Genomic DNA, 27,385 nt, shown 5'->3' on the forward strand with positions numbered 1-27,385 from the left:
GAACCAGGATAAAATCATCTGTGCAAATTTCTCTCAACCTTACTCTCACTTTATTTGTCTTTATTAATTGCTAAGTAAGTTTAATTGAGTAGAAATTAAAAGGCACACGTTAGTATTAAAAACCCTCTTGGTTTGTTATTCCACGCTAACCCATCCGCTGCAGCCGCTCTGACAATTGGTATCAGAGCTTGCTTTGATAGTCATTCAAATGGCAGGATCACATCAAACCTTTGCAGAGGGTGCATCAATCAATAGACCCCCACTATTCACAGGTGAGAACTATGCATTCTGGAAGGTAAGAATGCAAATATTTATTGAATATATTAATTGTGATATTTGGGATGTTATTGCGTCTGGCTTTTCTGTTCCTACTGACAATACACAGGAACCAAAGCCCCGTGATCAATGGACCATTGAAGAAAAGAGAAGATCTCAGAATGATGTAAAAGCCCGGAATATCATTGCATCATCATTGACTGTTGATGAGTTCTACAGGGTCTCTGTCTGCAAAACTGCTCAAGAAATGTGGGACGTACTCAGAGTGACGCATGAAGGAACATATGATGTAAAGAGGGCAAGGAAGAACTCCTTAATCCAAGAATATGAAATGTTCCAGATGAAGCAAGGAGAAACAATTTCAGACGTTCAAAAACGCTTCACCAACATTGTCAATCATCTCATTGGACTGGGTAAGTCATTTGATACCGATGAACTTAACATTAAAATCTTGAAGTCTTTAGACAGGTCGTGGCAACCAAAGGTGACTGCAATCTCGGAGTCACAAAATCTCAACACCATGACTATGGCGGCACTTTTTGGAAAGTTGAGGGAACATGAACTTGACCTCGGAAGACTAGATGAAGAAGAAGCAAAAACAAAAACTAAGAAAAAGAGTCTAGCCTTAAAATCTGAGGTAGAAAGGAGCAAGAGCAAAATGGAAGATGAAGATGAAGAAGATGAAGAAAATTTGAGACTCATGATAAAAAGGCTCAACAGGTTCATGAAATCAAAAGACAAAGGAAGATTAAAATACGAAAAGAATGATAATCCAGTATCTTCCTCAAATTACCGATGCTACGGTTGTGGAGAAAAGGGGCATCTAAAAGCAGACTGCTCAAATCAAAAGAAAAAGAAAGTCTACATCGCATGGGACGATGACAACGAAACAATTTCCGATTTGAGCGAATCTAATGAAGAAGCAAACATCTGTTTAGTGGTGAACAACGACGCTGGAAGCCAAGTAAGTACATCTAGCGATTCTGGTAATTATAGTCAAATTAGTGAAGATGAATTGCATGAAACTTATGCTGCTTTAATAGTAGAATCTGAAAAATTAGATAAAGCTCATAAGAAATTGAAAAAGGATTTCAAAAATTTAAAATTAAATTTTGAAAATATTTTTGAAGAAAATAAAAATTTAAAATTAAATTTTGAAAATATTTTTGAAGAAAATAAAGATTTGAAAAATAAAGTTTTATTTTTTGAAAAGGGTAAATTTACTAGTAGTGATGAATGTGCTTCTTGTGAAAATCTTAAGAAACTACTAGAACAAACAACCTCAGGAGAATGTAGTAAAAAAAATGAAAATAAGGTTGTTAAAAATAAGTATGTTCCTAGAATTAAAAATAAACATAATCATAGAACCCGTAGAATTTGGGTAGAAAAAGGAACAACTTATAGGAACACAAATGTTGTATCATGCTTTTATTGTATGAAAAAGGGTCATACTTCAAATAAATGTAAAGTTAAGCATTATGGTGTTCCAAGTGGTAGATATATTTGGGTTGTAAAATGATTTCAATTTTTCAAACTAACCCAAAGGACCCATACAAAATAGTTGGGTACCTATTTTTTAATATTTAAAATTTCTTTAAAACAAAATTTAAGAAAATTTTTATTCCAAGATCGGTAAAACTATTTTTTGGATATCTTCTAATGTATAAAGCATATATAGTTTTAAGTCGGAAAAAATTTTATGTGTGCATGTTGTCTTTGATGAAATTGTAGACCTTGAGGCAAAACCTCTTGAGTCAGTTGAATTACATGCAGGCAATGATGAAGATTTGTAGAAGACAACAAATGAAGCGAAGAATGATGACAATCCTCAATATGAAGATCTAAACAATGGTTTATAAGTTCTTTATCCTAAAATTATTTGCTTTAAATATCCTATTGTGTATGTTTGAATGAATCTTTAAATTTGAAACATTTTTTAGCTCATATGCTTTCATGCCTTTATTAAGGGGGAGTATTATCTTAGGGGGAGAACATCAAACACAACTTTTTAATTATGATCAAAAAGGGGGAGAAAATGTTTAAAGCTTATTTGCTTATTTGTGTTTATTCTCTAATGCACTTTTTCTTCCATAAGTTGTGTTTTATCCAGATTATTACTAAAAGCTTTAAATCAAAGGAGTTTTTGATCATCATAAAAAAGGGGGAGAATGTTAGCAAAATGATGAAGATGAAGTTTTGATGATGCACAAATCAAGTCAAGAAGAAATCAAGATTCAAGATGTTATGAAGACTTGTATTGCTATGGAAAGCTTTTGTAATAATTGTAGTTTGGTGTCTAGGACTTAGAGTATTAGTGGTTTTATGTATGCATTGAAAAGTGATGTAAAAATGTACCAAGAGCAAAAACTGTGCAGTGCTAATCGATTAAAAGAGGTCAGTAATCAATTATTCCAGAGACGAATGGAGAAGAACAGCATGGGCTGTTAATCGATTAGCAAAGTGACCGTTTGAAAAACTAGCCGTTTTTAGAGCCGTTGGACTATCCGTTGGTGCGTTAATCGATTAACCACTTAAGTTAATCGATTAACACAATCAGAAAGGCTGAAAACGAAAAATGGAAGAGCCTTTGGATGAGTCTATAAATAGACTCTCATTTCCTCTCAAGATTAACAACAACAGAAACTCTTCCCTTGTGCTCAAATACTCATAAATTCTTGAGACTTGTGTGTTCTTGTTCGGCTTGTGAAACTCGTGTCTGTGGAGCTGGTGAAGTGTTGCTACGGTGACAGAGGAAATAGCCGGTTCATCCTTGGTGTGTCTAAGGAGGTGTTCGGAAGAGAATCATCCTTCGTGAAGTATTCGGAGGAGGTGTTCATCCTTCGTGAAGTATTCGGAGGATGTGTTCATCCTTTGTGAAGACTCAAAGGAGGTGCAGGTTCATCTCTTGTGGTATCAAGAGAGGTGGTTTCTAAACTTTTCCAAATTGTGTTTCTTTGTGATTGTAATTTGTAATTGTTTTGTGTTAGTGAAAAAGGTTTATCTTGTTTGAGATAAGCGACTGGACGTAGGATTGGTAAGATCCGAACCAAGATAAAATCATCTCTGCAAATTTCTCTCAACCTTACTCTCGCTTTATTGGTCTTTATTAATTGCTAAGTAAGTTTAATTGAGTAGAAATTAAAAGGCACACGTTAGTATTAAAAACCCTCTTGGTTTGTTATTCCACGCTAACCCATCCGCTGCAGCCGCTCTGACAAAGAAAACACCTAATTTCAATACACCCATTTTTACTCTAAACACCCTCCCTTCTACATCTAACTCTTCAAGTGAACCCCAAAACCATTAAATTACATTTTCTCTTACTTCCAAGTAGGTCCTATATGAAACTACTCATTTCTTACCAACTCTCTCTTTCTCTATTTACGTAACCCTTCACTTCTTTCTCTTTCTCTTTTGTTTTCAATACATAAATTTCATTCACTCATCTTTTCTCATAAAACCATGGATCCCACTACCCAGTTTATTTGACTTTTCAAACCAAACAATTTCTTCCTCACACCAAAGTTACGTAACCACTCTTCTTCACCCAACCCACCTTACCTTTTTTTTTCTTAAATTAAATCCACCAACACTCAAGACCCCACCATATTATACACCACTTTCTCCTTGTTTTCCTCTCTTCATTTCTTCCACCACTTACGACACTCCACTTTCTTCTCCTATCTTTTCTTTAATTAACCAACCTTCCACCAACACTCACTTCTAATTTGTTTAATCTCTCCTTGACTTTTCAATCCCAACTTCACACTCATTCCTCACCTTATTTACGTCCCATCCATGTAACCCCTTCTCCACACACCTAAACACTACAATTTTCATTTCACTATTCTCTTTTTTTCTTCATTTCCATAACATTCCAAGTCAACTCCAAGACTCTACTCTATTCCTTTCTTTCTCAACTCCTACCCCAAGACTCTCATTACTTCTCCTTGACTCTATTGTAATGTGCCCATCTTCACCTTCCACTTTCATAATTCTTCCTTCATGTTCTTCTTCCACTCAAGACCCCAAACTTTCATTCTTCGTCACTGTTTTTCAACAACCACATAGACCCACAAAAGCAAGTGTTTTGAAGGAACAACGGAAAGTACCTCACGCCTGGGCGCAACAGAAGGGGGCTGTGCGCCACTTTCTGCGAACACCTCGCACAACCACTTCCAATCATCTCACCCTGAGATGTCCAATTCATACTCAAATACATCATTATAGTTCACAACCATGTTCTTTCCAATCACCCAAGTCTCATACATAACCGTACATGACAATCTGTTAAGCAAACAACATTAATCAATCCAATACACATTACCAGACAATAATAGTCCCAAGAGAACCACTAAACAACACAAAACCCCGTAACTCATACTTAGACAAAGAAAATGGCTTTGAAACCATCACCAACAGTTCCAGACAGGTTCAAAACCCCTAAAACGACCTAAGGAACGTCCAAAATGGACATCCGGAACCCCAAAAACTATCAAAAACAAAGACAACAACGTGCTGGTGCGCCCAGGGGCGCTCGGGGTGAACCAGAGGGCGCCCAGCCCCATACCAGTTGACAACAACCATGAAATTTGACTTTTGATGCACATGGAACCTGTTTTAATGACTAAAGGGGTTCTTTACATATTTGTATTGATGGAAAAACACGTTTATAAGTTAAAACAAACATCCATTTGATCACTAAATCCAAGACTAGGTGTATCAAACCACTTTTGACACTTTAAAAATTCAAATTCACTTCTACAAGTTGCCCAATTTCATTTCTATCCTTTAAAACCCTTAAACCAGTTTGCAACCTACATCAACAAGCGTAATTCTTGCAAAACATCATACATAGCATACAACAAATTTTAACCAAACTCTAGCTCCCCTTACTTTCTACCCATCATACACTATGTTATATCCTAAGTTAAACCTCTTACCTCTTGAAGACTTCGTTTGTAAACCTTGAATCCATCTCCACAAGACTTGCAGCACCTTGGCCTCCTTGCAACTCCAAAAGCTCTCAACTTCACCTCTCTCACGGATTTTGCAGCAATGACTTCACTCCCACAAGTGCAGAACCCATTTCCTCCTTTTCCCACACATGTAGATCTGCCTCAGAGACACCATGGCCCCTTAATCCACTAAGAAGCACTTAAAAATTGGAAAGGAGGTCTGCTCACGCTCCTCTCCGACCCAAGGGACCAACATTATGGGTCTGGAGCATATTCTCCAACTTTTCACGCAATCCCCACGTGTTTCAGATTTGAAAACGTGAAAACTGATAATGCTCGCGCTAGGGCGCCCCTGGGAATAGGGGGCTAGGCGCAAGTCCCCCCAGCAGCACAATTGTCGTAACTTTGACCGTCCGGTTGACCCCCTTCCCGAAGTCGAAAATACGCGTATGAGTACTCAAATCAAAGCTCTTTAGGTCTACTATCCAATCAAAAAAAGAATCAACTCAATTGATATTTTCTACAAAAAGTTATAATTAAAATAGTAAACCATGTCAAACTTTGACAACATTCTATTTTACATTATAACTTGAACTTTTTACAACTCGGTAAATTCTTGAGGTTCTAGGGTCTTACATTCCTCAGAACAAATTTTGCACTCTCTAGAGTTTAGGTAACCTGTAAAAGGTTTAAGAGGCTTCTATTTATAGGCCAAGGGTTAGAAAATGAGAAGACAACTCCCAACTGCAAGAGATTATGGATTGTCATAAATGATAATCAATTATTTTAGGCCGTCATGGGTTTTAGAAAAATTGGTAATCGATTATTCTTAGTGATAATCGATTATTGCCGAACCCTGGACAATATTAAAACTTGCAGAGATAATCGATTAACCTTAGTGATAATTGATTATTACAGAGACAAAGCCTTTTTTTATTTTTCTTGTGATAATCGATTATCCCCTATGATAATCGATTATTGCTGCAAAAAATAAGTTATAAGACTTCTAAGTGCCAATTGAAAGATAACTCCTATACAAATGTTTCTCATTGGTAACATATTCTTCAAAGCATCAATGTTTCTCATTGGTAACATATTCTTCAAAGCATCAATGTTTCTCATTGGTAACATATTCTTCACATAGGAAGGGAGTCCAATAACCAAACACGTACAACATATATTTGCATGGAAACCCCCAAGTATCATAACTTGGTTCTCCCTTAGCATCAAATCCTTTGTTGGGATAACCCAACAAAACATACATAATACATTCATAGGAAAAACTCATCACAAATATTATATAAACCCTATACCAATTCATACACAAACTCTTACCCCATAATTACGACAAATAATCATAATAATATACACATGTATCAAAACAAGGATTACAAATCAAGATAATCCAGAACACATATAACATACAAACATAAACAAACAAAGGTATGCTTCCCCAAACCTCGGCCAATCATAAGGCTTTATCTATGTTGATAGGGGGAGCCATATCTACCCTAAATACCTAAGTTTTTTTATGATGAACAAGAAAATGCTTTATGGTTTCTTGCGCAATAAATGACATAAAAATTGATTTATCTTTATTGTGTTTGTGCTTAAGACACTTAATATATGCATTCATTGTTTGCAAATGAATCATGAGTTTAAATAGACTGAACATTACATCTCTTGTTGAAATAATCGATTAAGCAAAGTATATAATCTAATATATTTCTCCAGATATCATGATATGCTTAACAAGGGCAAAAAATTGTGTAGTAATCGATTGCATAAGTTGTATAATCGATTAAAACACGTTGTTATGCCAATATATGTTTGATAAGTGCATTGATCTGTTTAGAATGAAAATTGATTTGAAATTTTGCTTAAGTGTTGAACATAATCGATTACATAAGTTTCCTAATCGGTTAAATAAGTTTATCTTGTGAAAATCAATCTCATTTAAAGCCTTAATTGTTTCTAACGGTCATATGAATTTATTATTGGCTTGTATGAATTGTTTAATCTATTGCATGCATTGTATAATCTGTTAAAACTTAAACAAAAGCAAATTTGTTAAAACAGGAAAAAAAGCTTAACAAATTACATAAATTATGTAATCGATTAAATTTAGTCAAGATTTATAAATCCCATATATAATTGTGTTGTGCGTTATTTCAAACTAATCTTTTAAGCTATCAATTTCATAACTAACATTTTGATTGAGTATTGAACGTCCAAGAACTATCTTGAAGGATCAAGGATCAAATTTGGGTTTATACATCAAGATTCTTTTAAGAAAACTGAGCTAAAGTGTTATAATCATATATGCACTATTGAAGTGTTGTTGTGAAGATCAGTTTCGTCATTTGTAATTTGTGGATTGTGTTCCTGTGTAGGTTTGCCAAGGGGAGAGAGTCGTGGTGTTCTCATTGAGATTTGGGCTTGTTCTCAAGGTGTTTAGAGAGTTGAGTGTTCTCTGCTTTGGTAAGATTGTGAGGGTATTCACATCTTGTTGGTATAGTGATTTTGAGTGGGGTGAGAAGTACATTGAGATGGCATATCTCTGTATTCTTGTAACTCTATCATTATAGTGGAATCCCTTCAACTAAGGTTGTTGGAGGAAGACTGGAAGTAGGCTTAGCCAAACCAATATATATTATTGTGTTGATCTTTCTCTCCTTTCTCTTTTATTGTTGAATTCATCATACTTGTTTTATTGATTTCAAGAAAACCAAAGATTTTGCAAAGCTTTTGAAAAGAACAATTTTTTAAGGCAAAATCCTATTCACCCCCTCTTGGTTTGAGATACAAGGCATAACTTTTTTAACAATTGGTATAAGACCTAGGAATTTGAAAATTACTATAATTTTAATCGGTTAACTTTTATGTGTAATCGATTAAAAAGTCCCAAATGACCAACATATCTCAGACATTTGAAGAAGGGACATCCACAAATAGGCCACCACTATTTCTGGGAGAGAATTACCGTTTTTGGAAAATCGGGATGAAGATTTCCTTGGAAGCAGTGGACAAGGGTGTATGGGATGCTACATTAAAGTTCTTGAATACAGAGAGCAATGCGTCTATTTATAGATTTTTTCATGTCTGACGCAATTTAATTGATTACTCAAATAATGTAATCGGTTAAGCAATTCCTTCTGCATTAATAGATTTACATTTCACATCATTTAACATACTAACAAGAGCATGTAATCGATTACTTAAATCATGTAAGCCACAATATTTAAAAATATAATCGTTATGACAGTTATGACTATTCTTGAAAAAGGTTTCATTCAAAATAAAATTTAACCGATTAAGAAAGAAATTAATGTGATCGGTTAAGTTCCATACGTAAGCATTTTTGAAAATTTTTTCATTCAAAACACATTAATGCACTCAATAAACATGTGCATGCATAACTACGAGTTTTAATCGATTATACCCATAATGTAATCGGTTAAAACTTGATGTTTTGCCACTATTAAGCATGTATTGATATCTGATGAATTGTAACAGATTATGCAAATTGTATAATCGATTAATTCATACAGATATGCAATGTGCAAAGTGTTTTAATTAAAGATTCATTTATAAACAATGAATACTCATGAAAGATAGTTCAAGCACAATTACAAATATAATCAAGCAATAGTTTTGTCATGTGCAAGAAACTATAAAACATTTATGTTGTCATCATCAAAAACTCATTTGTGAAATATGGGTTCAGCTTTTCATAGCCCCCCTATCAAAGAATAAGGTTCCTCACATTTAATGTTTAGGCTCCTCATTTAATGCTTAGACTTCTTATTTAATGCTTAAACTCCTCATTTAATGACGAGACTCCTTATTAAATGATGGAAAGATTCCTAAATATTTCATGTACTCTAGCCTTCTCCTTCACCTATAAAAGGAGAGACACCCTTTTGTAATCTTTAAAACTTGATTGAAAGTAATTTTTTTTTCTGTAATGTGTGGAGCTGTGCAAATTTTTAGAAGGCTGTTATAGATACTTTGGAGATACAAGGTGAGAATTAGGAGGTACATGGAAAAGAGTTCAATAAGTATTTGTAATTTATTACAAAAATATCATTACATCACATGTTATGACGGTGATTTTAGAACATCATAATATATTTTGTAATTTGTTAACAAAATGTTACCACGTTTTAGAACAGGTGAATCTACCGTGATCATAGAATGTTTTGTAATTTATTAGAAAAAAAGGTCAGTGTGTCACTTTTTATAACAAATGAAATTAAAATTGTCATAGTATATTTTGTAATTTATTAAAAAAAAATATTATTACATCACTTATTATGTTTATGTTGAGTGGATTAAAATCGTGGTAATAAGTAATCATAAAATAATGTTTGTCCACTTATATTTCTTTTATTAGAATTGAAGAAGAGAATTTTGTTTTGTTTAAATAACTTGAGTGATTAGAGTTTATCATAAATGTTTTTGGCCAATGATAAAAAATGACTATAATGAGAATATGAAGGAACACTTTTGATGAATAAACGAAATCAAAATGATTAGTAGATCTATCAAATAAGTCCATATAATGGAATTTGAAGTAGACCTATCAAATAAGTTCATATAGTGGAATTTAGCTCTAACGCATGTAAGTTGGGACTAAAAAAATCTACAAGAAAAAAAAAAGTTATTAAAAAGATTCACAAGATCAAATATTTGCTAAATTCTTATAGGTTAGGACGAATCATGGACTAGAATGACCAAATACGTAATTGCTTCTTGCATCCATCAATTTCTTTCCGCACCCATCAATTTTTGAAAATGTCATTTTATTTTTTATTTTTGAAACTTTCGAAATAAAGTTTTTGGAACGAAATTTTGTGAAACAGAATTTTCAGAACAAATTACCGAAACGAGATATTTAGAATAAAATTTTCAAGACATGTGAAATACATTTTGGAACATATTTTTCATAACATAATTTTGGAATATACTTTTCGAAATACATATAATACTTTTCATAATACTTTTGCACAAAATAGGTTTCTGAAAGAGCTTTCCCCAAGCATGAGATATTTTTTAGAAAAATCATTTCAGAATTGGATTTTTTTAGCATTTTCTCTCTTCTTCTTCTCCGGTGGCAGTGGCGTGTTAAGAAGTGGGAAGTGTTTATAAAAGATATTTAAATATTAGTTAAAATTTTATTTTAGAGGTTAAAACTAAGTATTAGTTAAAATTTTATTTATATATAATATTTTTTAAATAGTTTATCAAAATAAATTTATAAAAACCTTTCAAAACAAGAAAGAATTAAAATGTGTTTTTACAATTGTTTTCAAATGTAAATAATTTATAGACTTATAAAGAATAACATATTTTGAATATTTTTTAAAATCATCTTATTTTTAAGCTTAAATAAACTTAGCATATATTATATTTTTAATTTTTCAAAATAATAAAATTATGTATTTAAAATATAATTATAATTAAAAATTATTTTAAATAACTGTTTATAAAATCAAATATTTATATATTTATATTTTAAGAAAAATGATATTAATAAAAATGATTTTATATTTAACTTTAAACAAACTCAACATATTTTATATTTTAAACTTTTCAAAATAATAAAATTATATATTTAAGATATGATTATAATTAAAAAATAATTTTTTATAACACCAACATTTATATATTTATATTGAAAGAGAAAGAATATTAGTAAAAAATTACTTTATTTAAACTTAAACAAATTTAATATATATTATATTTTTAACTTTTCAAATAATAAAATTATATATTTATTTTGAATAGTTTTTGATAAAAATAATATTTATATATTTGTATTTAATTAAAAATATATTAGTAAAATTTCATACAAAATTTAGAAATTATTAAACTTGTAAAGTATATAAAAGCAAATAAAACTAAAAATATATTAAAATAAATTAATTTAATTTGGGGCTAGTTCCTTTCTAATCCTACTAAATCCACTTTACCTTAGGTTTTGGAGTTGAGGCTTTTAAAAAACTACTATTAAATGTTCTAACAAAAATAGGACTTAATTTTAGAAAGAGTTAAGTTGAACTTATAATAAAAAAAAAATGGAAAGAAGGAAAAGAGGAATGTCTAAAAAAGAAAACAATTTAAACAACATTTCCTATTCATTATTTACTATTTATTTTTAAAATTGAAAAAAAAGACATGTATTGGATAAGTGTATGCCAAATGGAGGTAATTATTTATATTATTGTGTCTGCCCATTTTATTCAGATTTCTAGAGAGGAAAACTAGCACAGTAACCAATTTTGGTAGTAGACATCATTAATTCACCCGTGGGACAAAGTTGCTTGAACTATAAAGAGATACTTGCAATGTAATTGATTTACATATTATGTATTGGCCTAGTCCTTCCAATCTTTTGTTGTGTTCTTTTTCTTCTGTTGAATTCTTAAGTTACAAACTATCCTTACTGAAGAGATAATTGTGTTGTGATCATGCTTAGAGAAGATAATCAACATGGTGAGGTATTAGCACTACCAATTTAGGGTGTGTTTACTTGGGGTGATGGGAGGAGATGATTTGAGGGAGAATGATTGAGTGGATTTGAGTGGATTTGAGTGGATTTGAGGGTAATTTTTTGTGTGTTTATTTGAGTGGATTTGAAGGTAATTGAAAGTGAATTTAGAGGTAAAGTTTGTGAGAATTAGTGTAGGATTTGATTGATGTGACAGTTTTAAAAAATGTGTTTAATTGGTATAAATTGAAGATTACTAAAATGTCCCTAGGTATTAAAGTAATATAAAATGATATTTGTTAATGTTATATTTAAGTAAAAAATTAAAAATAATTTTTAAAAAGTAATTAAATTATAATTTAGTAAAATGAATTTATTTGAAAATGTAGTATTTGTTTGTAATATAATTTAGTTCCAAGTAGTATGAATTTATTTGTTGTGAAAGTGAGATTTATTAATTATTAAAATTAATTTTTAAAAATAATTATTAAAATTAAATTTTAAAAATAATTATAAAAATTAAATTTTAAAAATAATTATTAAAATTAAAATTTAAAAATAATTATTAAAATTAAATTTTAAAAATAATTATTAAAATTAAAAATGTTTATAAGATTAAGGAGAGGAATTGGTAATAACCATGGAACCAGCCAATATGGAGGTGCAAAGCATTAGTTAGGGACGTGTAAAAATCAAATATGCCCAGGCTTAAATACACCAAGCTCATTCTTCATCCAACGTGAGAGAGAACCACCCCCTTCTCTTCTCCATTTATTGGTTTCCACACATCTCCATCTTCATACAGGGGCACATGCGTCTTTTTCAGTTGAATCCCTCCAAATCTCGTCTCCTTCGCGTGTGAGTAAACAGTAACAAATCCCGTAATTCATTTCCAATCGTTCTACACAAATAGCTGCAAGTGAACACGACTTTGCAAGTGAACACGACTTTGCTTGCAATTCATCGCTTCTCAACATTTGCATAACAGTAATTCAGACCCTGAAGTGAACACAGCCTTACTGAAGAGAAAACAGTACCCAAAGCAAATGAGGGTTAGAAATTTCTTTTCTAAACCCAACAAATGAGTGAGATACCAAAGCCGAAAAAGAAATGAAGAAAGAGAATTCTGAAGAAAAAGCAACGGAACCAACCGAAAAGGTTTCAGGGGACACAAAAGAAGAAGAGGACCCAGAGCAAAAGAGAAACGAAGAAAATCAATTCTACTTTGTTTCGGAACCCTCACCATCTATCACTGTCAGTTCTCCTTCCCTCCGAACCCACAAATCCCCTTCGCCGCCACTTCATTCTCTCACCGACTCGCCCATCTCCGATGGCCACTCCTCTCCGCTGCCTCAAAATCCGCCACCCGAATCGTCATCGGACTCGTCGATTTCCGACGGCCACTTCTCGATCGCCGACCAGCGTCTCTCTCCGCCGGTGGTTACGGCTCAACGGTTCCAAGTGGAGCCCGCGGTGGTGACCAAGGTCGATCTCGGTGCCGAGGAGGGTTTCGTAAAAGACGTCGAACAAGCCACCGGAGCCGCCGGTAATCGACGACTGAGACCAGATGTGTCCGGTTTGTTAAAGACGAAAAAAATCGCGACCTGGAGCAAGCTCTTGTTTGGTCTTCGAATAACCGCTTTTGTTTTCTGCTTGGCATCTTTCTCGGTGCTGGCCGCTGATAAGAAACGCGGCTGGGCTCTCGACTCTTTCTATTTGTACAAGGAATTCAGGTATTATATTACTAAGTTCGATCTAGCAATGTTTTTTTTGTAATAATTAGTTAAGGGGTTGGTTTAATATCTTGTGTGTGATTTTGCAGGTATAGTTTGTCAGTGAATGTGATTGGATTTATGCATTCTGGGCTGCAGATTTGTGATCTCTGGCGGTACTTGGCTACGGGAAAGCACGTGGTGGATCACCAGCTATGGGGTTATTTCACTTTCGCACTGGATCAGGTAAAGCCATTACTCTCTGTTATCTATGATATTAAGGGTGTTTTATCTACTAACTAGTTCACTATCGATAGAAGCCTCACTTGGATTTTGAATTTTTTGAATCTGAATTTTGTTATGTTGATTGGGGCTGGCATGATTTGTGGTGAATAATGATAATAATTGAATGATTTGAAAAACCACAACCGAAGACTAATGTATTGTTGAGTGGGATTGGGAGTTGGAAATATTGGTCTGTCAAAACCAATAATCCATCTTGAGATAAATCTTATGTCGAAAAGTATAACACCTTTCGGCCACCTTTTCGCTCTCTTTCCATGTTTTGTGTTGTCGTATGCTTTTAACCGTGCAGTGCAATTAAGTTATTTTTGCCCATCCCTAACTTTACTGTAGTAAATTGTTCTTTGAAAACAGTGAAATGGGACAAAAAAAAGTTGTCCTTAAACTTTAGAGTATTTATAAATGCTCAATAATAGTCCTTCAAAGTTGAGTTGGGTTTGTTTTAAATCTTTCAATTTGTTTTGAGTTATTGTAATTTGAAAAAAGAAAAACTTGATTTAGATCGTCGACTCAAAAATCAATATGAGTACTTCCAAGTAGGCTGATGATAAGAATGCAAAATCGAATTAGGTTGTTATGCAAACAACTTATAATTGTAAGTCATACAAGCAAAATCCTTAATGATATTAAGGGAAAAGGACTAGAAGAAGCATTTTTTTTTCAAATTACTAGGAGTAAAAGGATCAATTCTAGATTTAAAAAAAAACAAAAATAAACTTCTCTAAATTTGAGCTATTCTGTTAAATTTTTAATGTTTAAATAATGAAACTCAATTTGAGACTAAAACGCTCACTTCAAACAATAGTAAACATTAATATATATATATATATATATATATATATATATATATATATATATATATATATATATATATATATTCATATATTTGTATGTGTGCATGTATGTATGCATGTATGTAAGAGTTAAAATTTTAATTCTTGAGCTTCATAAAATTTGTAAACTCTACATTACAAAACGTCATGTAATTTATTTCTTACAGAAGAATTTTAAAACTTCTGAAACTAAAATGTCTGACTTAAGATTGGTAGAATGGCAGGGTGTAATTTAATTTCTTTTCCTATAGTGTGTGATCGTTGACATCAGTGCTCTACTGTTTAATTGTGAGTAGTTAGTAAACAGAAATCTGTTTCTTCGTGTTTGGTGTTCTCGCTTTTTTATTGGACGTTACGCTGAGAAGAAAGCGGGGTTATCGGAAAAGTAGGATAACTTATGAGCCTTTCACAACAAAAAGTATGGATTAAAACGTTTTACCACTTCAAATAGATAATGGTTTTACCCACCACCGTCTTAATTCTTTGAGCTCGTTATTTCAACTGCAATAAGTGTGTTTGGAAATCCATTAGAATAGTATTGAACGGAAGTATTGAACTTTTCAATGCATAAACGAAGAAGCGTTGTCAATAAAACAGAAATCCAAACACATACTACTATTTCAATAGGTCAACTATCTTTATACCAAATTTTGTTTCAAAGATAACCAAATAAAAATCACCTGGCTGCTATAAAAATGGACTGGACTGCATATCCATTCTTGTTTTTTCACCAGCAAGAAATAAATGATGGTGGTAGTATTAACCTTACCATAATGAGTGTTGATTTATGATCCTGTTTTGTGACTCTTTTCTAGAATGAATGTTTATCAAAAGGATGGCTAAGATTATAGGCTAAATGCTCACTTCTACTCTAGACTCGCTCTAGTTGAACTTATAATCCTTGATTCTAAACCTTACCAGTTTCTGAACTTCTGGTTTTCAAATGCAGATATTGACATACCTTCTTATGTCATCATCATCATCGGCTGCCACTAGAGCTTATGACTGGATATCCAATTGGGGCGAGGACAAGTTCCCCTACATGGCAAATGCATCTGTGGCTTTGTCTTTGGTTGCTTTTGTTGCCTTTGCCTTGGCCTCTCTTGTCTCAGGTTCTATCATTGTAAGATTCAGATAATATATACATATACAGTGTGTGAGGTGTGCAAACTGTATCTGCTCCGCTAGATTAAGTTTTATCCTTTCTTGGATGGAAGTTGTCCTACTATATTTTCGACAAGGAGACTCACTTTGTACAGAAAGGAAAATTCTCTTTGTTTGTGATAATTTTGTTTGTATGGATACAGGTAGATCAGCTTGTGGAACTGGCATCTATATGAATACTCACTTTGGAATTTTAGTGAAGATGGTGTTTGATTTAGATTACTTTAATTGGGTGGTTGGTGGTTTTTCTTACCTTTTAGCAACAGGCACCACGGGTGCTGTAAGAAAAGTGAGCATGTGATATTTTGATTAAATTAATTCACTATATTTTTAAGTTTTAGAATAACTTTTCAAGAAAATACGAAAATAAAATACACAACACAGTTTTAAACCCTACAAGATCTTTTATTACTAGTGAATTTTACAACAAACCACCTTTGACAACCTAATCAAGAAAAAAAAAAATCATAGAAATAACATTAAAGGAATAACATTATCTAAAATGTTTGAAAAGAAAGGTTATTATACCATGAATTCTTAAACTAAAGATATGAAACATAAGATCAAAGATATACGGTGCTTTACTTGAAAGGCAACGTTTTAAATCAATAACAAATGTTGTTAAATTTTCCAAGCCAACAAAAATATAAACCTTGTATTCAATCAACTAGATAAAATTTTATATACATCAAAAGATTATCAGTTTCTCTATCTAGTGACCAATCACGTGATCTTTGATAACTAAAATACAAATATAATATCTTAACCAAGAGTGGGTACTTGCCAAGAATTAGTGAGCAATCATGTGATCTTTGATCACTAAAATACAAATATAATATCTTAACCAAATACAAATATAGCATCTTAACTAAGCTAAAAATGACTACTATTCAAAAAATATTTTAAATGATTAAGTTGTGGGAGTTCTCTTTAAATATAACTCTAGGTTCATTCTTGATACTTATAATTTATGATCACCAAACTTTAGTATGATTCTTCAATGGATGCTTGAATGGATTACTTACATTAAGATTGAGACTCTATATCTAGTTGTAGCTTTAGATTTATTCTTAATATCTAAAAACATACAAAAGAACTGATTAGAATATAACTTGAAACTAGTGTTTACTCAATCCCAAGCTAGTGAAATAAGATGAGTAATCAATTCATCCAACAATAGGCATAAATCAATTTATAAATGTGTGATCAAAAGCAAACCTTCATTAATAAATATAGTATTGAGTACAAAAGAGTTTGACGTGGTTTACATTTTAATTCAACACCTAGGAGATTTAGCTCCTCATAATGGATGGAAAGAAGTTAATACAAGAAAAAAAATTTCATGTCCTAGTCCTTTAAGGATGTTTTTTAAAATACAAAGGAAGTGTGTGAGAAGACCTCTAAAGTCTCTCTCTAAATCTCTCTAAAAGAGTCTCTCAAAAGTTTTCCAAAAAGCTATCTTAAAATAGAGGTGAAATCCTATTTTTATAGACTCTCATAGTGTGGTTTCAATGGTGGCCTCTTTGGCTTCAAGCGTGAGGTTTCCTTCCAAGGTTGGTTTCCTTTATGACTTAAGTTGTGTGTTTTAGGCTGGAGTGTCCTGAGATTACTTCTAAGTAAATGATTTTTCATGAATTAAGACTTAAGTGAAGGCTTGAGGTTTCCTTAGGTTTTCTTCATGTGACTTAAGCCTCATATTTCACACTATAGCCTCACTAAAGTCAATTTGTTGTATTTTGTCAGAATTTTTCTATTTTTTTTCTCTTTAGTTCCTTTAAATATATATTCATATCTAGATAACCTTGATTTTATTAATGTCTAGTGAAATTTTTCATGAAACTTTCTCAATCACTAAATATAGTATTTTCTAAAATGCAAATTGGGTCTTTATCAAACCATAATCAATACTTTGGATGTTACACAAAGCTTTCAATTTGAGAAGTGTGTTCTCTCAACAAGTAGCGGTCATAGTTTATATCCTCTCATAAAAGATTTCTTTATAATCTTTTAAATATATATATTTCTTTTTAGATAATGGTTTGTTGTTATACGTGGTTTGTTATTAAAAAACAAATACTTGTACTTTATCTTAGAGAAAGATATCACTTTGTATATATTTGATGTAAGCCAATATGAACATATGAAAATGCTTGTAATCAAATTTTGATTGATAAAACCATTGAAGAACTAGGTGTAGCATAATAAAGGTAAATCGATATAAAATTCTACGTTTTATACTTTCTTTATTACTCTTATACATTCGTTAGTTGTCTTTTACAAGTATCCTGAAAATATATTTTGAAAACATTTTCCAATTATTACATTTTTGGTTAATCATTGCATTATTGTAATAAATTTTAAAAATCATTTATATAATCTTTTATTAAACTCCATTTCTAAAGTTAATATACTAGTTTCATAGTAATTACTACATTACATAAAAATAAGAGTGTGTAAAATTAATATATATATATTAATTTTAAATAAAATTACACATTAAAATATTAATGTCAATAATTTTTTTTGAAAATAAATTTAAATAAGTTGTACTAAAATACATTCTAAACTATTACTTTTTTTTTATAAAAATAACTTTAATTTCTTATGTTTAAGTAAACAATTTAAATATATAAAGTGAAGTTTTAAGTAATTATTCAAATGCTAATAATTTTTTAACTAATAACTTTATTTTGATAATTTGATATTTTTTTAAAATATTCAAATAAAATTAATTTTTAATATGTACCAAGTATCTACTGGATACCATAATATTTATATTCGTTCAGTCAAATAGCAGATAAGCCATTAAACATATCTAGTTAATATTGTTTACCTATTTTGCCCATGAAGGATACTAATTTTTTTCGTCATTCATTAAGTGAATCAGAAAAGATAGTTGATTATGCTTAAATGATTAAAATGATAAATTAGAAAACAAAAAGGTTAATAAAAAGTAATTAAATACATTCAATTAGTTATTTGTTTTGTTTAAATAAATTTATTATTTATTATATTTATTTTCCCTTTTCACTCACTTTGATATTTTTCATCATCTAATCTAAATAAAATATAAAACATATCTTATATTTCCTAATGAAATAAAACTTTTCAACTAATGAACAAAATTATGCATGATTTGATTGAGTTAATTTATAATAAAAAAAACTAGTCCCTTGGATGAAAAGTACAGTAATAAGGAATTATTGCTCGGAATCAACGACTAATGACGTTAAACGTGCATTTATAATCGTATGGTCACCATAAGTCAACAATGCTGATATTTATTCTTTAAACCACTTTCCCTTTGCATTCACTCTGCATCTGACTCTGCATCTGACTCCTACTTTCCTTCATTGTTGTTCGAGCAGCAGAAGGAGAATGGCTGCAACATCAGTGCCTTCTCACATGAAAGCTTGGACTTACTCGGAGTATGGCAAATCCGGCGAAGTTCTCAAGTTTAACAGCAGCGTGGCTTTACCTCCGGTGAAGGAAGATCAGGTCCTCATCAAGGTCGCTGCTGCTTCCATTAACCCCATTGATTACAAGAGAATGGAAGGTCATTTCAAGAACTCCGATTCCCCTTTACCCGTAAGTAACATTATTTCATTACCCCCAATTTCTGTTATGCTTCGCTTTTTTCTAACTTTTTCTCACTTTAAATTATAATAATTTTAATTTTTGTTAACTTTGTCTTAATTTCGTTAATGTTTAAGAAAATTGAACAAATGTTCGACTTTTAGGAATTGTTATATCTGATTGTTAAAAGAAAAATTAACCTTAATATTTCATTGCAGTGTTTCACTATTTACTATTTATTTTATAATTTAGTATTCTTATTGATTTCTTCGACGTTAACTTAACGTTAATTGTTCATTTAATCAACACGCGTAGTAATTATTAAAAGCCAAATATTTATTTAATTACCTTAAGTATTAACAAAATTTAAATGAAATTAAGATAATCAAATTGTTATACTAAAACTTAATTATTATTTTTATTATACTAAAAATGAAATAGTTTAATACTTATTATATTCAACTGATAATTTGCTTTTTAAGAAATCATAATGAAATATAGAGATTTTAGTAGGAATTGAGCTTAACTCATTTTTACATAATTTCCAATTTATTTATAAAGTAATATTGAAAATAAGATAATATGTATAAGATAATTAATACATAGGTTTGGTCAAATTGGAATCTGTTGATTAGAGAAGGAAGTTGTTTTTTCCTGTCTTAGTTATACAAAATGATTTACTCATTTTATTGATAACTAACCTTTACGGTCACCATGTATAAAAGGAAAAAGAATAATCTAAGTTGGCTTGAGATAAGATAAATAGTTTATGTCGGTGAGATTTAATCTCTTTATGATTAATATGTTATTGGGTCACCTATAATATTCTTCATAAACTAAAGCGATGGCACCATGCACGAGGAAAGTATTGTCCACCAGTATTTGACTAAAATTAAAGTGAAAATAGTGTATATAACTCTCATAATTGACTGCTCAGATCCAGATTCTAATTCACCAATTATTAAATTTTGTTTGTCGTTCATTTACAATTTGGAATTGATGTTGAGTGGATTCAAAACTAATTAATTTTACCAACTTGAAATATTTTTTCTTTTAAATGTATGTTTTTAGACAAGGTACGCAAAAAGCATGCATTTTTATAAAATATTTATCTCAAATCAAAATAATTCTGAATGAAGAAATTAGGTAAGCATTTCTACACGCTTCCAAAAGTCCGTTTGAGCAGTGACAAATCCCAGCAAAAAACAGCCTTTGAGTTTTCTGATACACATTAATTTTTTAATCGATAATACTAAAATATTATAAAAAAATATTATCAAAATATCGTTATCTATTTTTAATATATTAGTTGACTGTGACTTGTTATATTTTTCTAAAAAAATTAAATGTAAATGTATAAAATTTGTTTTTATATAAATTTTTATATGTTTTCGTCTTTAAATTTTAAAAATAAATAAACGTAATTTTTTTAATTTAATATTAATTTTTTTTAATTTATTAAACAGATTTTAGTTTAATATTTTGAGATATTTTAACTTAAATATTAGTTTGAAATATATTTTTTATATTTAAAAAATAATATCATTTCATTAAAAAATCATATTCATTTGTTTTCAAAGTTTAAAAATAAAAATATATTAAAATTTAATAGGAAAATAAAAGTGGCTAAGGTATTAAAAAAGTGGATAACTAAATCATACATTTGAGTGGATAACTAAAAATAAAAAAATGGCTAAGGTCATAAAAAAGTGAGGAATTTTTCAATTTCTAATTATATCCTTAATTTCTTCTTTGGTATTTGATTTTATTTATTATTTTACGCTGGGGGGTTGATGTGAAGACTGTTCCGGGATTTGATGTTGCTGGAGTGGTGGTCAAAGTGGGAAGTGAAGTGAAGAAATTCAAGGTTGGCGATGAAGTCTACGGTGATATCAATTTGAAAGCTTTGGAATATCCGAAGGTGATTGGTTCTTTGGCAGAATACACTGCTGCAGAAGAGAGACTATTGGCTCACAAGCCACAGAGTCTGAGCTTTGTTGAGGCTGCTAGCCTTCCTTTAACACTTGAGACAGCTTATGAAGGCCTCGAACGAACTGGGTTCTCTGCAGGTAAATCTATCCTTGTGCTTGGAGGTGCCGGTGGAGTTGGAACCCATGTTATTCAGGTAGAGTAACACCTCCTGCAATGTATTCATTCATTAATCAATATGCCTTTTTAGATCTATCCTTTCTGTTCTCTTATCCATAGATTTCTTAAGGGTATAATGTGATTTTTCATAAATGATCCTTTGTCAACTCTTTATGTCTTCCTGTGGTCTCAAAACTTCCATATCAATATTTCCCGGAAAGTGATTGTAATCAATAATGCCTTGTTGACACAGCTTGCAAAGCATGTATATGGAGCATCCAAGGTAGCAGCCACAGCTAGCACCAGAAAATTGGAGTTATTGAGCAATTTGGGGGCTGACTTGCCAATTGATTATACTAAAGAGAATTTTGAAGACTTGTCTGAAAAGTTTGATGTGGTGTATGATACAGTAGGTCAGATTCTGAACCCATTCTTTTATCAGAAGAAGTCCATGAAGTTGATCATGTATCCTGTGGAACACTAACTTTTTTTGCCTGAACTCCAAAACAGGGCAAACTGAACTGGCATTCAAGGCCTTGAAAGAAGGAGGCAAAGTTGTGACCATAGTACCACCTGGGTTTCCTCCAGCTATATTGTTCATTCTCAGTACTGATGGGGGTATTTTAGAGAAACTAAACCCCTATTTTGAGAGTGGTAAGTTGAAGCCAATACTTGACCCCAAGAGCCCCTTTCCATTTTCTCAGGCTGTTGAAGCATTTGCCCATCTGGAAACAAACAGGGCAACTGGAAAAGTTGTTATCTATCCCATTCCATGAACATGAGCTTCTTTGTTAAAATCTATGGTGCTCTCTACGATCCAAAGTTTGTGTTATAACAGTGAGAAACAGTGATAAATGTTCTCCATAACTTGAAGCTACGTTGTTTCTTTGAAGACCATGTGTTGTAGAATAAGCAGAATTATGTCTTACAGGCATTGGCGTGGCTGCAACTGAGCCTTCAACATAGTGTGGCTTGTAATTTCCTTTTGGGTACGTATTGTGGTTTGCAGTTTTGGCTAATGAAATAATCAAATGGTTTTTAATATTTAGCTCTACTTTACGCTGCATTTTATGGTAATTTTGGGAGACAAAAACTTTAATTACAATCTAGTTTCATCTAAACTTTCTCTTACATATTCATGTTTGCTAAAACATTGATGGCTTCATAAGTGAAGGCCTAATTGTGGTGAACTTTTAGGAAAATTGCATATTTAGTTCTAGTGAATAATGTGTCGTTGTTGATCGATGCTCCCTATGAAAGTTTCTTTCTGGATGATTCAGAGAACGTTTGCAACAATATGTTTGCATACACGTTTCTGGAAACAAATAGATATTGGTAGCAAAATACACATTTGGTGATCAAATAAATTTGGAGTCAAATCAGCAAGGTTTTATATATTTTACGGCTATCGTTAAATCTTGGAAGTTATAAACTGAGATGATAGTTATATGTCTACTTTAATTACACATTTGTTTTACGTGAAAATAAACATGTTAATTTTATTTAATTATAAAATAAATACTAATTGTGAATATTTTTTAGACTAACGATTTAAGGTTATCAATTTGGTTTAAATGGAAAACTACAATAAAAGTAAAATAACCTTCTGATAAATAATAAAGTTGAATATAATAATCAATTCTAGAACGAAATATCTGTGTGCTTATTTTTAACAAGAATCTAAATTTCATAAATAAACGGATAAAAGTAAAACTTACACATGTTAAATAGTTTTAAATATAAGGTTTAAAGCATTGACTAATGTAATAAACAACATCCAGGACCGATCAAATCGTTTTTATTGCGAAAAATAAAAATAATCAACCTAACATCAATTTGATACCAATAACCATAATAAAAGTCTCAAATTCTTTAAACGTTATTAAACGAAAATTCGAAATAAACATTTACAACCTCTAAACAAACAATAACCCGTTCAACATAATAGAAAAATATCAATAATATTCAAAATATCTTAAAAGAAAATAAAATTTTCATTAACTCAATAACCTCATCGCTTTAAGCATCTACTTGATTATTTGTAACATCATCTACTCCTGTATAATAACACAAATTATACGATCAGTGTACAAACACAAACAAGCAAGAGTGAACTCACAGAATAAACATCAAAATATCAATACAACATTTATATCACAGTCATTAAGTTTATTCTAACAACATCAATACATATTAAGACTATAACGAACAATACAATAGCAACCCATACTTTCTCTTAAAACAGAAACATGAACAACCCATTAGTTCTAGGCAACATGTCAATAAAAAACAACTCGTGTCAATACCAACCATCTTTATAAATTTATGTCATCTTCCATACCTCGCTGCACCATTTCTATTTACCAAAACAGAATTATACAAGTTGTCCTCCACCACAGCTTTAGACCTGTCTCCCTTCATCCTTACAAGCCTATGAGCAAAAGTTCAATGTTGCTCCCTTCGACACTATACTCAGCATGAATTGGAACCCTATAAATGAGATATTCATCCCCTTCTACCCTTTCGAAAGAGGAAAGAGCAACACTCGAATTCTAGTCTCTTATACTACCCATTTTGGATGAAGAGACACATCTCTTCTGTTGAGACAAAATCGTTTAGAGAAGAGATTGGATGCATCTCTAGTTTTGAAGCTTAATAAACAACATTAAATGAAATAATCTTGGGTAATCAAATGTCTAAGAAAATGAAAAAAAACATAGATATATCTCGGAAAGAACAAAATTTCATTCTCGAGAAGTCATAAGAAAAACTGTTTGAACACCAAATAATGGACACCATAGAATCATTTAAGCGTAAAGCCAAATCAGAGTGAAAATCAAAGGATTTATCTTAGGTTACACAAAGCGTATAAATATTAAAAAGCGAAAGAGACAAGTTAAAATGACATGACATATCCTTGAGCAAAAATGTCTGATCAATAAGAAAAACTACATAGATTTGTTAAGACACTACACTTAAAGATACATATACAAACTCATAAAGTAATGGGTATTAAAGTGTCTAAGTGAATCTCGCCATGTAAGAGGTGCAAAAATCTGTCAAATAAAACAAGTGTTACAACATCGTCTAAAGTACATATGCACAAAATGAAAGAATATACCTTTAAGTCTAAAGGATGACACTTCACTCCTAAGAAGAGATGTAATACAAAAAGTTTTTGTCACAAAATTAATCAGTGCTATAAGAGGAGAAAAAGATTGCTAAGACAAGATAGGATCGTCTAGCATCCTCATACGTTTTGAGGTTTAATGAACAACAATAAATGAAATGAGCATTTGACAAATTATTATCTTTGTAAAAACAATATCGTTGAATGAGAAGCATCTTATGAAAAAGCATTGTAAGATTTTAATGTTTAAAGAAAAGTTTTAATAAACTCATTAATATCTTAGTAGATGCACCATATTAAACAATATCCTTACAAAACATGTGAATAAGTTATATGAGAGTCTTGCTATATATTGCTGAATAATGCTAAATAAACTCTCACTATGCCTTGCAAAATAATGTGTTAAATGATGTTTTCAAAAAATGTGCTAAATCCTATAAACAAATGTTCCAAAAACAAAAGTGTTGAGAAACATTGTCCTAAACACGCTGTTGAACTTAACAGAGATCACTAAAAGATGGGCGGTTAGTAAACGCCTCCTAAAGGCTAAATGATTCCTTTATGCAAATTGATATCTTCATCCAACGATGAAACCTTTATGAATTACTTGGTATCTTCTAAAAAATGCTTAAACGATCAAATCTTGTTTGAACGATAAATTTTTTGAAAAGAACATAGTTGTTTTGAACACACATTAAAGAGCATTAAATGCATAATGTTTTAAAACAACAAAAGTGATAAGACATATTTTCCTGCATGCATATCTACTCTACTCTTTGCAGTTGTCTATGTCAAGTATCCACATACTCTATCATATATATGTCAGAAGTGGATGTTAGTGACAAAGAAGACACATGGAATGTTCTCACCATCAAAAGTCACCATAAAAAGTTCATACAACCTATTTTTGATAAAGTACTAAAAATGCATGCCCACTCTAACATGTAGACTTCAACCTATGGTTGCTTCCTATGAAAAAAGCTAGGATGACTTGAAGATCAAAGACAAACATCATCTAATGGATATTTTCTCATGAAGCCTATAAATAGAAGATCACTGGATGAGAAGATCTAAAGGATAGGCACACAAGTACCATCAAGCAAAAATCACCCTCGTGAGAGAACAACATGTTTGAGAATACACTCCGAGCTATATAGAGTCAAAAGCTTACATTTGTATGAGGAATGAAAGACCTACAATGTCTACTAGTTTGAGTTGTATTGTAAACACATCCTTTTTATGAGGGTAATCGTCTAAGACTTGTAAACAATCTCATTGATTACACATTCCAAAGGAATTCAAACACTTGATGATTAACTCAGTTGGGTTAAATACTTAGCTAGGTAGTGTATCAGGTTGATACTGGGATTACCTAGTGGAAACCAAGAGTGGGTGGTGTTACGACAAAATCGTCTACACGTCCAAACACTCTCATGTTTTAAAGTTTAATCAAATAACATTAAATGAGATAAGAATCTGAAAATACCTAAGCCCAAAGAATTGGATAGATAGAAACACAAATGCTAGAAACAAGATTTCCATAAGTAGGATAAAAGCCTTAGGAAAACACGTAGGGAAACAAGTAGGATAAAAGCCTCTAGAGACAATGCTAAATGACCCACAAGTCAAAGCGTTGAAAGAGAGTTAAGCTAAATGTAACGCCCCGGCAACTCACACGGACCATCGACTGCCCCCACAGATCACCACGAGGCTTTCCAGTGTGCTTTGTCCTCACTCGCACACTTTCTGGGAAAACTTCCCAGAAGGTCACCCATCCCAGAATTACTCCAAGCTAAGCACGCTTAACTATGGAGTTCTTATGAGTCAGGCTACCGATCCCAAAATTACTCCAAGCTAAGCACGCTTAACTATGGAGTTCTTATGAGTCAGGCTACCGAAAAGCAAATGCATTTGGTGATATGAGTAGCCAAATCAATCCCTTTAAGCTATCCTTCAACTGTATAGTCCCATACCTACACAGTCTCCAGATCCCTCTCATTCCGGTGTATGTTCGATTCGTCCATGTACCCCTTCCACCCGAAGCTGCCAGGAGCCGCTCCTTGTCTGTGCCCCCTGCACCATGCCTCTTGCATCGGCGTCACTCCCCGCCCTCGTCAGTGCCCAGATGTCACACTAAACGCGTAAGCTATTTGTACCCAAGGATATTCAGTTAAACTCTCAAGAAGCAAAAAGGTTTCAAGATAATGTTTCTGACCAAACCCTCTATAAGCCTTAAAAAGATTAAAAACTTACAAAGAAAGAAACATGCTAAATGCTCAAGTTGTTGATTAAAATATTGTTGTTGTCCAGATTTTTATTCTGTTGTTGTTGTTTAGATTTTATTGAGTTGTTGTTGTTTAAGAATTCAATACACAAATCATTATTCTTTTCAACATTGTTACTTACTATTTTAGCACTTAAATCATTGTTGTTTTTTGTATTGTTGTTGGTTGTTTCAACATTATTTCCTTGTTGTTTTATACTAGTAAACATTATTATTTGATGTTGTTTTGGGATACTATTATTGTTGTTTGATTTTTTTTTAATTAAACAATTACATCCAATGCTTGATGTTTGACTTAAAATTATGCACTATAACACTTTGTGGTTTTCGTATAATAAAGTGTTGGTTATTTTGACAAGAGAAAATTGGAAATTTGGAATGGATGTTTAAATTGATTAAGTCCTTTGGTTGTAAAATATATTGTTATGTTTGATTAGTTAGTTGTTTGAAATACTAAATGGGATATGATGTGTTGGATTGCCTTAGGTGAAGTATTATAAATTGATATAATTGTCCAAATGTAATAGTGAGGAGTCCAAAGTAGAGGAAATTCTATTGCGAGCTCTCA

General features: G+C 31.6%; 2 protein-coding genes across 2 annotated transcripts; both read left to right on the top strand.

The window, feature by feature from the left end:
• Window positions 1-12,459: 12,459 nt before the first annotated feature.
• LOC108326885 (CASP-like protein 4A1) lies at window positions 12,460-15,940 on the top strand. The gene is made up of 3 exons (XM_017560479.2): window positions 12,460-13,460; window positions 13,550-13,685; window positions 15,525-15,940. Exons 1-3 carry the CDS (start codon window positions 12,838-12,840, stop codon window positions 15,711-15,713), a joined length of 948 nt encoding a protein of 315 aa, XP_017415968.1. The 5' UTR covers window positions 12,460-12,837; the 3' UTR covers window positions 15,714-15,940.
• Window positions 15,941-19,006: 3,066 nt separating this feature from the next.
• LOC108326926 (2-methylene-furan-3-one reductase) lies at window positions 19,007-22,447 on the top strand. Its single transcript, XM_017560540.2, has 4 exons — window positions 19,007-19,327; window positions 21,117-21,440; window positions 21,657-21,816; window positions 21,914-22,447. Exons 1-4 carry the CDS (start codon window positions 19,118-19,120, stop codon window positions 22,177-22,179), a joined length of 960 nt encoding a protein of 319 aa, XP_017416029.1. The 5' UTR covers window positions 19,007-19,117; the 3' UTR covers window positions 22,180-22,447.
• Window positions 22,448-27,385: the final 4,938 nt, after the last annotated feature.

This window comes from Vigna angularis, chromosome 2, assembly GCF_016808095.1.
Source record: "Vigna angularis cultivar LongXiaoDou No.4 chromosome 2, ASM1680809v1, whole genome shotgun sequence".
NCBI lineage: Eukaryota > Viridiplantae > Streptophyta > Magnoliopsida > Fabales > Fabaceae > Vigna > Vigna angularis.